The sequence below is a fragment of the Calypte anna genome, chromosome 1 (assembly GCF_003957555.1).
Source record: "Calypte anna isolate BGI_N300 chromosome 1, bCalAnn1_v1.p, whole genome shotgun sequence".
In the NCBI taxonomy this organism is placed as follows: domain Eukaryota; kingdom Metazoa; phylum Chordata; class Aves; order Apodiformes; family Trochilidae; genus Calypte; species Calypte anna.
In genome coordinates, this window is record NC_044244.1 from 12,600,857 (window position 1) to 12,614,886 (window position 14,030).

Genomic DNA, 14,030 nt, shown 5'->3' on the forward strand with positions numbered 1-14,030 from the left:
GAATTCACTCAGTGTAGTTCAGTTACACACACCACCAAGTTTGGTTCAACAATTTCCCCTACCCTTCACGTATTTAATTTTCAACCTATTCCCTATCCAAAGCTTCATTTACATTTAATACTGATACTGCTTCAACACTCTGTCTGCCTCCTCCAAGAGTGATGTTGCATATTATAACAAAGCAAATGTGGTATCTCCCTAACACCCAAAAGGCAACCCACTCCCATCACCACACCTTCCAACCTCTACTTGCCGGGCACTCATTAGGGGATTGAAACCAACAGGAAGCTATTCACAGTCATTATAAGTGCCTATCAGCTACACCCTTTTAAACCTCTGGATACAAATGCAAACAGGCTTTAGAGTCGGGTCCATCAGTAGGACCTGGAGCCAGCTATTTCTCGACCCTCGTTTAAATCTGATCAACTATGGGCACTGTTAACACTGCATACAAATGCATCTTCCTAGAACTGGAGCAATACAGAACTATTTCCCTTTGTTTCCAGGTGTTCCAGTTGACTGTCCCTGTCCAATATGAGCCTCTGTAGTTCCCAACCAGGTTTCTGAACTGTATTTAATATTATAGATGTTTTCTGTTACATGCACATTCTGCTTCGGTTATCAACCCTCTTTGTCCATATGGGCCATGCTTACTGACAGAGGTGACAGACCAGACCCTGTAACCAATTTCTTTAGCTATGCAGGCCTATGAAGTTATTTCCCACTCTGCCTTCATCTTATGCTGCAGTCTTGAATCAAAGTATCCAGAAGCTGGCACACAGCCATCACATTTAAAAGAGCAGCCTAGACTATCATTATGATTAAGCACAAAGCAGTGTAACTCTGTGCTATTGCTGAAGCAGTCACCAACAGAAAGCAGGAGTCAGCTTTCCCTACACTAGAACATGAAATGTTTTACTTTGTTCTCTCTAAACAACTAATTTCTGACAACTTATAGGGAAGAACGCTGGAAGCACAGAACCTGGAACGAGAAGTTTCTTACCTGCTCTGCAGGACTGAGACTGACAACATACAGAAGCAAGATTTGTGCATCACAGCTAAATTATGGTACACGAGATAATAACTGGGTCACAAATCAAATGCAGACAATTTTTAAAATCAACAGAAGAGAGAATGAGAGAAGATGGCACATACACACAGCTGGGCTATGGATAAACCATGGATACCAACAGCAGCAATAATCTCCACTGATGGTCCTGCACACTTTTTCAGGATTTCAATGCAGCTTTTCCGAAAGAGCAAACATGAAACTTATACCAACCCAGCTACACAAGCTGGACCCCAACTTTTAGTGTTCTGGCAGCAGCTTTGCTTCTTTAAGTATTTAGGCAAACAAGTAGTTTATTAGTTTCAGATGGTCTGCTGATGTGACTGAAGTTAATAACAGATGCAGACCTTTCCAGGATGGACTTACTGTTAGAGAAAAAAAAAACAAAAAACAAAAAAACATAAAGCTTAAAAGCTTAGCATTTAGAAACACTTTAGTCATTCATATGTATTAACAGCCTATAAATCTTGGGTTTAGTATTTTAAGTTATTAAGTACTATTGATGCTGTTAGCACAGGTTTGGTTTTATTAACTAAAATGAAGTTTGAAAATATTACAATCTTGCACTCTGTCCTGCGGGTAAAGGTTTCTTGTCTAACATCTTATGTCAATTACATATAACTAAAAATAAATATTACTACACATAACAAAACTAAGGCTCCATTCAAACATACTATATGGTAGAAGTCTGATTTACAGTCTTAGTAGCACATGGCCATAGAGGCCAAGTAAGAACTGTTTTCATAAAACTGCATAGAAATAATGTTAAAACCTTGATCCATAGGATCCACGTGGCAAAGTGGAGCTGACGCAGTTAATTTATAAGAAACTCTGGTACTTTTATGTCTGCAACTGCACAATTGCTATCTCCACCTCACTTACTAGGCCCTCTTATTTTCTTTTTCCTTTTTTCTGCATGCCAGAAAAGAACAAATTCTTATGCAAACCTTCTCTAGACTCACACCAAGAATAATCCTTTAAAACTCTACAAAACCAGTTGTCCAGGAAGCACAGCAACACCCAAGCACTAAACTAGTTTTTATTTCCAAGTTACTACACAGTCATACAATTTTGTTTATATACACATTTAAATACTTGGCTATTTGAGTCTCTCTCTACAGTTCAAAATCCAAGCACATAGGACCCACATCATTTCTCTGCAATAAAAACATATTTCCCTAAGTTCTTTCTAAGCCTACTTAGATTTCAACATAAACTCAACTTTTGCTTGTTCCAACAACATTCTATCTCTCCTCCTGTTTATTTATGTGCACACACCCCACATATATATATATATATATATATATGGATTTTATAGAATGATCTAAAAAATTTGATCTCAAATATATTGAAACCCAATCCAGCTCAGTTAAGATAAGGAAATGAGAAGCTATTCTTTATTGAAAAATGTCTTTCTTGAATATAACTTTTTAAAGACTGCTTTTCACATGAGTTAAACTAGAAGATCATTAGCCTTTCCAAACAGAAAAGGTTCAAATATCTGAAACTTCATATTAGAAAGTTAGAGAGCATATTCAATACAGCACCCTTACAGTTCTTTAACTGAAATACAGACACTGAAAGAAATTGCAAGTGGTAAAACACCAGACAAATGCCAAAAAAACCTGGAAACAACATGTTAACATTTTTTCATGACAATCCTTTTTCCTGTACATAACCATCCTTCTATTCTGTCCCCATGATCCTAGATTAAGATGTTTCTTCATGTACTCAAAATGCCAAGTACTTTGGTTTTTAGACAACAGAAGTGCTAACATTAAAAGTTGTTTGGTTTGCTTGGTTTTTTCCCTATGGAAGAGTCAAGGCACATTTCCAACACAAGTGGAAAATTTTGAGGCATCATTCTAAATACATAGGTGTTTTAATGATACAAAGCATGTCATTTAAACACACCTATATAGACAACTTGTTATTGCCACAGTCTCATTATCAGAAACTGCTAAGCCTCATTGAAACCCTCTTTCAGAAGGACATTTCATAGCATGTGACATTTCCACTTAAACACCTGAAACTGTTTCCAAATATTACAAGCAATAGAAAACCAAAAATCTTAGTATAAGTCTGACTCAGTAGAGTGTAGCACCATCAGCTCTAACCACGGCAACAGATCTTACACAAGAATAATCTCATGATGATGTATGATATACATTCTTTACCACTTGACTTTTCACTCCCACATCTTATCAAACCTTGGTTTTCAGTCGAGACACAATGACAGCAACATGTTTTCCTGGTGTCACTTGCTAATGCTGATGTTCTCTTTGCTGAACAGCTTTGTAAGGTTTACCTGCTTGAGTGAAGTTGTATTCTAGTCAAACCCAAATCACCCCTTCTTCATACAGCTACTAAAACTAAGATATTACATGCACACAGAAAATAACATGCAACTCCTTTCCTAGATTTCCTAAGAATATTTTTTAAAGTATATTCAAAGTGCAACATCTAGTTTACAAAAAATGTATTTTTCTCAAAGTGATATTTAGAAACAAGATGACCAAGTGATTTACCACAGTCCCAGCTCTGAGTATCAGTGGGATCCTGATTACAGTGCTAAACAGCATACTGCAAGCTACCTACTGGCAACAATTGACTGCAAATAATTAAAGTGATATCAGAAAGAGATTTATAGATGTGACTAAAGGAAAATATAATTTCACAGTATGTATTCCATCTAAAGGCACTAATTAACATAGCAGCATTTCCATTTATCTCGCCACCAACAAAACAATTGCCTTGCTGTTTGCAGAAAATAATTTGAAAGCTATTTCTGAATGGAGAATTAGAAATTTTGGTTCTGTCTTTACCTTATAAAGACTGACAAAATATATTTCTGAAGAGGTAATTCCTGAAATCTAGTTATTTAATACCAGTGAAGAAAAAAAAAAAAAGGAAAAAAAAAAAAAAGGATTGCTTCTCTTTTAACAGGCTGCAGATCTCTTTTGATTTAGGCAAAACTGAATCCAAACTAAAATTTGTATTTGAACAGCTTCACTGTCACCTCTTACTTCCTCCCCTATTGAATGTGTCCTGTCTATCACACTGAGTGAACTGGACGGCTTTCCAGTTTGCAGGTATCCAAAATTCCCATTATCTTTTTCTAATAGGTATTTAAATGTCAGGTAATTGGGTAATTCTAAAGCAACTGTCGCAGTAACTTTTGCATCAACGAGATAAAAATCTAATTTCTTCTTCTATTCCCGAAAATCTTACCTGTAAATTTAATCAGGCTTCTTAGTTTAGTAACTGAAAAAACTACTACTATGAATTAAAAAATATGTAACTCTTCAAGGATCTTTTGCTAGAAAACTGAAATTATTTTCCTGTCATTAACTTCAATTTTTTATATCACTTTAGTCGGTGTAGTTTGAAAAATAAAGAAAAAATACCTAAGCACAAGCAGTGCTGTCCTTGAAAACTGAAAAGTTGCTTTTACAATTGCCATTTCGGAAATAGAAGAGTAGGAAATCATAATCATCATTAGAGAAAATAACTCTGCTTGAAGTTTAACGTGAACTTAAGAGCAAGTCATCGAGACATTCAAGTACCTTCCCTAAATCCTTACTAGATATAATTGCCAAGCATCGAGATTATTTGACAGAACTAATTCCATTAAACGAGTTCGGTAATGTCTTCCACTTCGCACTATTCAACGCAAGAAAAATGCTGGCGATAAACATCTGTTCGTGTCTCCTCCTCAAAGGAAAACATCCCCTAAACCGTCAAACCATGAAACTTTTTTTGTTTGTTTGGGGTTTTTTGTTCTTTTTGGGGAGAGGGGGGGATTTGGGGTTTGTGTGGGTGTTTTGGGTTTGTCTGTTTTTTTATCTTTTTTTTTTTTGCTTTTTTTTTTTTTTTAAAGCTATTATATAACTTGCTTCCTTCGAAGCGCTGCTACAGCCTATTTTACTGTCAATTCAAGGGAAATGAAAGCATTGCCGCTGGGAGGGCAGGGGGGGAGGAAAGGAAAGGCGGGAGTTTTTCCTCCAGGATTTTTCTCACGGGTGTGAAGTCTCTCCCCGTCCCAGCCATCTCTGGAGCTGGCACTGCTCGGGGTTTGTCACTTCCCACCGCGGCATCCCCGGGGGATCGCTCCGCTCCCCGCGCAGTGCCAGCTCCGCCGCCGCAGACAGCCCGCACCTACCCGGGGGGCCGGGGCAGCTCCGCGTTACACGGCTCCTCCCCGCCCAGGAGCCGCTGCTCGGTGGCCCCAGACACGTCGCCCACCGCCTAACTTTTCAGAGCGGATGCCGGTACTCGCTCTGCCCTGCTGCTGCTGCTGGCGGGGCTCTCCCCCCTACCCGGCCCCGCTCCCCACCGCCTCCCGCAGCGGCTCAGCGCGGTGCTCCCCCCCGCTGCACTCACCCGGCGGGACGCCGGTATCGCGTCTCCAGTAAGCCCCGCTACCGTTCTCGGAGCAGGTGCGGAGCCCCGCGCTGCCCCGGCTCCTTTTCCCCCGGCCGTCAGCCGGGCTCTGAGGGCGGCAGGTGGGCAGGTGCCTCTCCTCCGGAACGGGCTCGGGGCGGGAGCCGCTGCTCGGGTCGGGTCGAGCCGGTCCCTCCCTGCGCACAGGAACGCGCGGGGGCAGCGACCCCCACCCCCGGAGCGCTGCCTGCTGCCGGAGAGCCGCTCACCTCCCGGGAAGCCGCTGCCCCTGAGGCGTCCCGTCCGCCTCCTCCTCCTCCGCCACCTCCTCCATGGTGCCGCTCCACCCCCTGCGCGGCGGCTCCGCGCCTCTCCAGCAGGAGCCCTTGAGCGGCTGCCCCCCTGCCCAGCCCGACGCCGTGGGCACCGCACGCTGCAGGCAGCAGCTCCACAGCGCCCTGCTCCCCAGCATGGCGCGGCAGCGCCGCAGCAAGATGGCGGCGGGGGTGGCCGGCGCTGGGGTGCCGGCCCTGAGGCAGTCGTGGCGGCCAGACCCACTCGGGGCTCCGGGCTATGGCGGGGCAGCGCCACAGCTGCCAGCGCGTTGCTGCCGCTGGAGGCCGTACTGCTCATCGGCACCGGTGAAAGGGACGCGGTTGTTTCTGCTCCTGCCCGGCTCCAAGGGTTGCTTGACGCTGCCCGCAGTTTAAGATTGGGAGTACGAGCGTGCTCTCGCCACTTGGCGTTGCAGTGAAAAGTTCCCTAGACTCGGTTTTCTCAGAAACCTAAAGCAGTGCCGCCATCACCGGGGGTACCGGCATCCACAGGAGGTCCGGAGCCCGAAAGGAGCGGGTCAGCCCACCCGCCCCGGCCCTGCGTCCCCGTGGCCCTTTCCCCCACCGCGGGAGGTTAAAACTCAGACCCGTGTTTTTTCACATTCCTCACGATTCCAGGCATCGCCTCAGCCCTTCGTTACACCTGTGAGGAGGGCACAGTGGGGAATTTTCAATCTTTCATTATTTAGGTACATAATATAATGGCAGGTGAAGGACAAAGCTAATCGTCTGTGTTATGGAAAAAATAAGTAGCAGCAGTATGAAATCTAAAACTGTCTGGAACTCTGATAACATATTTATGTGCATTTTATCTTGAAGCTCAGGGATCAATGCCCAGTTTATTACTGAAGAAATCGTACCTGTGTTCAGAGGCCAAGTTCTAAAGGTAGGTCTGTATTGGGAAGCTAGAAATATGAGCCTTACTTTTCTTATCTTTGATCTATTATTCTCTGAGTTTCTGTAAGGTAGAGGAAGGCTACTATCCAGTTATCTTGTTCTGTACAAGGAGACACATATGTATCAGGTACTAATGGTGCAGCAGATTTGCTGACCTTTGTCAATGGAAAATCCTAATTTATTTCTTACTTTTTGCTCATCTCACCTGACACTTCCTGCTCGGTATGTCTAATGCTTAGATGGTCTTTTACTCATATATTATTAAACACAAATCTGCATCGACTGAAGTTTTCTGCTGTTACTCTATGGAATCTAAGACCTGCTAAATGTGTTAGATGATAAAGCTGTTCTCCCTAGATCTGATCAATGTCCATTAACAGTTGGAAATAATTAGTGCCTATGTATGGGAATCTGTGTAAGGCAGTGGGTAGGCAGGTGCCTATGGGTGGGTAGTAACTGCCAACAATAGCAGTGATGGGATGCTCATCCTACACATAAACTTGGTATCGTCTGGTAGGCAGACCTGCCTCCACATGTCATTTGGAAGTGGTTTGTATGTCACCAGTGATGCAAAAGCCATGCTTCAGGAGGCTGTGAGTTAGTAAATGCATTTTATCTGTGCTAAAAATATGGGTGTCAACATTTGGAGGCTATAAGTAAAGACAACAAGTGACTGTGCAGCATGCAGTTTTCATTTTGAAAGGGAAACATCTGTTTTCTGGTATAACTGGTCTAGATTTATATGGTTGTTCAAATAACTTCTGACACTTCTAGAAGTGTATATCAACACCTGTTAGCTACTCTGCCACACCAGTGTGCTCAACATGAGAAAATTCAACTCTGAATTGAGGTGCTCTTCAATAGAACCAGAGTTATAAACTCATTTCCTGTTTCAGTATTCCCATCAGCCAATTAAGATCTTGTTTTAATCCTGCTCCTTTCATAGGTTTTGATTTTTCAATGTCTTCTGCACACAAACACAGTTAAACTCAGGAAAATTCCCAATGGGATATCAAGCTCAAGCTATGTAAACTCAAAACAGAGTTATCTCTGCCTTTTAATGTACTCCAGACATGCTAATGTACTCTGAGGACTGACAATAGGATACTGCTGGAGTTGCCAGAAGTTACTACAGATGGAAAGGTTCCAGCCATCTGTCCATGAGGTAAGAGTTTTCTGCTTGGCACCTAGTCTTAAGAAAGAGAGTTTCAGTAATTTTTTTTTTTTTCAGTGGAATACATTCCTGGTGTTTTTACTGCTCAAACTGGCCCTATATGTTGTCTATTACATATGGAAATAAAAAAATATTTTGGACCTTCTTTGTACTGCAGAGAGGCACAGATACTGACAATAGCAAAGTGAGGTTATTTGGGGGTCAGGGTATTTTATTTTCTCATAGTGAAATGTAACAGCTGAAACAGTAATTTTTATTGAAGATGTTTTTGGGGTATAGAATTTCATTAACCACTTGGAAAGATAAGTTCCTTAACATAGCTTAATCTGCTTAATGCAGCAACCTGTATCTTAATTAGAATCATGCAGTTAGTATTTCACTAATTGTATCTGCAGTGGTGTCTTTCCTTTGGAGATAGTGGATGCATTAATCATGAGCAGGACAGCTCAACTAACTTGATCACAAAATTCCTCCTGATGAAGGGTTTAACCTTTTGTGCAACTGAAGTTTATAAGTGTTTTGTTTAGATCTCTGAAGTGTAGAGTTAATATCTCTTTCACAAAGTTTAATTTAGTCAGCTGGCATAAGCTGTGTTAAAGCAAGTGAGTTGCTGTCTTTGGCAACAACTGAAGCACATTCTGCAGCAGGAAAAGGTAGAAATTTTTATAGTTAAAATTTTTATAGCTTTATAACTGAGACATCTTGACTTGATTGACAATCCTCTTAGATAACAAAATGAAAAGTGTTTTACTATCTCTCGGTCAAGTCCAAAATCTCTTTAGGTTTAGGCTTGCTATATACTTGGCAAGTTCTCTGTTATAGCACAGATGCAGTTTATCACAGCAAAAAAGTACACTTGCTGGAATAGTTTGTACTGGATCTCTGAGTGAAATAAACTATCCTAGCAAAGAAGTTTTTTACAGCTCTAATATAAGCTATAATGAAATTTCTACTAGCAGAGAAATTTTGCACCAAATGAAATTCTTCTAGGCTAGAAATTCTCTGGCAAAACTGGCCCATATTGGGACACAATCAAGAAGCCCAACCTAGCCCTTTTAATTATCCCATTCCCATGAAGAGGAAACCACCCTTACACTACCCTTCCAGTATCCAACTCGTTTTGGAGAGAAGGGAGAAAAGCCATTTGGCACCTGTTGCAGGCAGAGGCAAGCAGAGTTTCAAATAATTTGGATGTTAAGTTACCTGGTGAAAGAAGGTTACACAACCAGCTATTTAATGTATATATGTGTATGTATATGTATTAAATGCTTCACAGTGGTGTTTAATCAAAAGATTAAATTCCCTAATTTGCAAAATTGATATATAAACATTATACAATACTTAATTATATTACTGTAAATGTTATGTTTACCATTATAAATCCAAACCACTTACATGGCGATCTTTGGGACTACAAAGAAGAAACTCACAAACTACCGTAAGAACAAAACAAAATGTACTTCTGAATACCATGTGAGACCCTCTGAGATGCCTAGCTTGTACTCTTTAACTTCTGCTTTGGGGACCAAACGAGGCAAGACAATAAACTGGAACCACAGGAGAGATATTTAGATGGTCTTATTCTAGTAACAGGCCAGGGGGATTCTTCACCCCTGACACCAAATCCTACCATGTGTGTGTTTTCATAGAGATAAACCTTCCTAGCCCTGAAGAGCAGGTGGCTGCATCAATATTGCTGTTGAAAGTCTCTCCCAGCCCACACTAATCCCGGAAACATCCTTGGGCACTGCCTGGGAAAAAGCTGGCTGGCACCAGCCCAAACACGGGCAATAGTGGTGCTAGAGATTAAATAGTTATTAAAATGTAGCAACATCCATGCCTATGCCCTAGTTTACTGAACAGGTCTAGCCTTAGACAACACCTGATTTTGAGACTGAACCATGAATCTCAGGGGAAATTAAAATTGTTACACTTGTTTCCAAAGTCGGTGAAGCTTGGCAGTGTCATTATGAACAAGCACTACCTTGACATGATGCTGTTACTAATGTAACATCATCTTGCATAACATTTTGCAAAATTACTATAATTGAAGTCTATTTAGGAAATTCAATTACAGTGTCTAATAGGCCTGATCAAACCCACATCTTCACCCTTTTGCAAGTGAATTTGTAATTGGGCAAGAGATACAGTAGCAAGTTTAATAAACAGGAAAAAGTCATTCTGCATGTACAAAGGAGAAAAGAGAGAGTATGTCGGGTAGCTCTTAAAATGGGTAGGTTGTTATGAATGTCTTCACTTTTAATTGTGAATCAGAAATTGTAGAATATTGTTGCAGGCAAGATGATGACAAATTGTTTCTTTGCATTTAAATGCATTACTTAAAATTGTCTCTCTATCATTTTAGACTGATACTAAAATGGATTGAGCTTGTGACTATCCTTTATTTAAAAGAGCATTTTTTATGCATGGTGCCATGGCTTGCATGTGAACGTTGGCAAGGGCTAAGAACTCAACTATACCCTTTAGTTTGATTTCTGATATGACCAGATCACCATCTGTATATGTAGTGATCCTTATTCTCAGGCTATTTATATCTCTGCAGTTTCAGTTTTTGTGGCTTTCAGAAGTATTTGACTCTAGCTCTGGCTCTGTGCTTCTGTTTAACACAAAGCAAATGGGTTTCTGTGAGGCAGATGCACATCAGCTGACAGCCCTGATACTGGGTCTCAGTGGGTCTTTACAATGGTCTGGGTGCCTTCTTGGCTGTGAATGCAGCCTTCAGGCAAAGGGAATGCTTGTCCTAAGTCCTCCAAATGTGGGAGAAAAATCCATCCTGCCAAGACACCATTTCCTTGTTTGGCATAGGGTTGGTCTGCAAAATGAGAGGGCACTGGCAGTACTGCACAGTGCTCAGAGAGGAAGATGATGGAAGTGCATAGGAAGGGAAGGAGGCATGGCATGAGAGTGTAGAAGAATATATTCTTATGGATGTCATGGTGGAAATATGCTGGCTGGGCTGGTTCCAGGCTGCATACATCTGCAGAAGGAGTATCTCTGCTGCCTGAAGTGGATGCTGATAGAGTACACAGGCCTGCATTGTCACCAGCAGTGTCCCAAATAGGTTGCCCTCAGGATGATTTTGAGTGCAGGGATATAGTAATGAGCTGATAATGGGTGTGTGATGAGTAAGTGCAACCATTTATTCAACATGCTTTGTAGGAGTTGTCTATGAAGCTGCAGAGTGTTAAAATTTTCTTTTTCTTTTCATGTGTGAACATAACATCTTTGAAGTCTTACAGACAGATAATGGTGGTGGTTCACAGATGTTTATTTCCTGCTAAACAGTGACACACCCATTTGGTAATCCTAGGACTGGCACATCTTATTTGAATTCACTGTCTCATTTTTTAGTTGAAAGGTGATGTAATACAACAATGCAGAATAAAACTGGTGAAGGTCCTGGAAGAACTGGGGCAACTGTTTACTCACTTTCAGAGCACAAATGAAAAGACAAAGCCACATAAAACCATAAAATTATATAAACAGGCTTTTTTTTTTTTTTTTTTTTTTAAAGAACAAAGCTAAGCTTGGCATCCTGTTAATTTTTATTCACTGTTCTGTAGTTTCAGTCTCCCAGCACAATAACCTGAGCCCACTGCTCTCCATCCCTTCCATGACATCTCTCTGGGCAAGAGACAGTGTGTGCTGTGGTTAAATCAGTCATATGTGCAGGCAGACTGGCCAGCAAGTGCATGTATGCACTGCCAACTGCTAGGATAATACATGCTGCTGTGTTCTCCCTGCTTTTCACATACTTGGGGAACGAATTTGAGTCTCCTTCCCATATCCAGATACTAGTGTTAAAGAAATTTACAGGCACTTTATTACTTTGGGCTATATTAGGCTTCCTTCAGGGCTGTACTATTAAATGCTCTAAGGCCTTGGTCTCTTGACTGACTAGAACAGATACCTTTGGAACATCATTTAGATCCCACCAAACACATTTTCTTTTAGTGTTTACTTGCTATGAAAACTGGGCTGCAGGGAAAAGGACAGATGCATACCAAGATTTCTTCACAGTATGAACTAGGATGTAGCTGAGTTGTCCACCTTTACTAAGAAACTGGGGGATGCTCTAAGATTTCCTAATCCACAGAAAGCCCTTGAAATTTCTTTGCTTGTTTTAAATATCATTGAAACTAGCTGAGTAGTTTGACAGAAAGCCACAAAGCATGGTTTCACAAGAAGCCTAGTTAAAATTAGATAATGCTGGTGGCATTGTAAACAAAAACTTATGCATAACATCAAAGAAGTCAGCTTTTTAGAATACAAAGAAAAATACACTGTGAAATGGAAAACAAGAAAAAAGAATTTCTAAATCATGTAAAGTTTCTATAGGGAAATAGAAGGTGTAGAACAATAAAGACTTGTTTTGTAGACAGAGCTTCTTTGTGATTTCTTGTAGGTATTCAGAATCGTGGACCATCCTTTTCCTTGCCTTCACAAACATTTTTTTGATAGCTTTATTATACAAGCATCATAGAAATGATGAGCTAGAAGGGGCTTCAGGAAATTCCGTAGTCCAAACCACTACATTCAGTGAAGATCTTCCATAACTGGAGTATTATTTTAACTGTCAGCACCACATGTAGGCATGCTATGTGTTACATGAATCTGCTTTTGGCTGCTAAGCAGCTGCTCTGGCACTAATGGAAAGTGCTGGGTTCCCAGGCTGACCTGGGTACCCTGCTACTGCTCTCCTGAAATGAGTCTGAAACCTCCTCTTCATCTGCAGCTCCCAGGAAGGAGAGAGAAAAGAAAACTGCTTTGGTTTTAACAGCTGGCACTGAATAGAGAGTTATAAATAAATGGAAAAAAAGAGCGAGGACATGTGACTAAAGTCACTAAGGTCACTTTTTGGTATGCCAACAGATGAGCAGTGCTTCAAGTGGCATTTGACAAAATGTCACACTGAATGTGTACACATGATGGTGATGTTAAAGGAGGCTCATTTGAACTGGGATTCAGGGGGATCCTCTATTTAAATCCTGCCTGAGCCACTGACAGGCTGCATGACCTTCTAGAATATGCTGAGCTCCATGGGTCAAATTGGTCCTCACTGCAACTAAAGTGACTACAATGGAATTATTCTGAGAATGAACTTGATTTCTCAGACATCAGTCAACACAGCTGGTTCACTGAATAAATTAAAGCAAGCAAGCACAGACGTCACTGGAAAACAGAGGCATCTAGACTAAAGCTTTTAGTTTTGGCAATGCTGGAGCAGAAAATGCATAAATAATGGTTCATGGTGGTTTATTGACAATGTAAATTCTAAGAAGGTACCAAATTACAAAAGTGCCATTGTATTTTTTCTTTTTTAATTTAACTATTATGTATGTTATTGATAACTTGGGAAATGACTGATGCCTCTTCTAGTATCCTGGCATAGGTAGTTTTTCTTAAAATAGATAGTTTCCCTTAAAAAAAAAAAAAAAAAAAAAAAAAAAAAAAAAAAAAAAGAAAAAGACTCAACCAAAATCCAGTGCAGTGCTGCACAGTGGGACTTCCCCCCTTCCCCTTGTTTCTCCAGAATCTCTACAAAGGTAAGAGTAAGTTTCTTTAGAGCTGAAGTTAACAAGTTAGATCAGGAGCATGTTTTCAAGTCTCCTTGGCACAAATCTCAATGTCTGTGTACCTGTGTCACTAGGAGAACTTTCAAGAGATTAAGGAGAATAAACAGCATAAACAGCCCAAGACAAACCAGTGGTTTACAGTGTAATTCCAAGAGATGTTCTCCAGCACTGATGATGCTAAGGGTTCTTCTCTTGTCCCTGCCATTCTTGTCATTTAAACAAAATGAGCAGTTACAAATCAAAGAGTTCTTTTATCCCAACTAGTCATGTGATTTAAGTTAAAAAAGTGTTTACAAAATACAAAATAGAACAGCTTAAAAAAAAATTATGTGCCAGTTTCATATATACTACCTAATTGTAGATAAAACAAGACTGGGATTCAACAGATAGGTAAAAAAATACTTGGCATAATTTTAGAAAACTTGGAGAGGTGACACTGGTACAGTTTACTGTTCTTTTTAGTGCCAATTTAGTAATGAGGACAATGGAGTTGCTTCTCTAGACATTATTAAAAAAGATACCTGAGAGGGTTTTTCAGTTCATCCTCTTGCTTCAGAACAGAATCCACTACATAT

At 40.7% G+C, this 14,030-nt stretch overlaps 1 protein-coding gene across 2 annotated transcripts in view; it reads right to left on the reverse strand.

Moving 5' to 3' along the window:
* Positions 1-5,924, reverse strand: part of NAPEPLD (N-acyl phosphatidylethanolamine phospholipase D) — a 25,235-nt gene extending 19,311 nt beyond the window's left edge. The window contains exon 1 of one of the 2 annotated variants that reach the window (XM_030463927.1): positions 5,453-5,912. Coding sequence is in view for 1 of the 2 variants with exons in the window: in XM_030463920.1 (XP_030319780.1) it covers positions 5,722-5,924 (203 nt within the window). In the remaining variant the exon portion in view is untranslated. Of the gene's footprint in view, positions 1-5,452 lie in introns of both variants that reach the window. The other variant, XM_030463920.1, reaches the window with a different exon arrangement.
* Between the last annotated feature and the right edge of the window lie 8,106 nt (positions 5,925-14,030).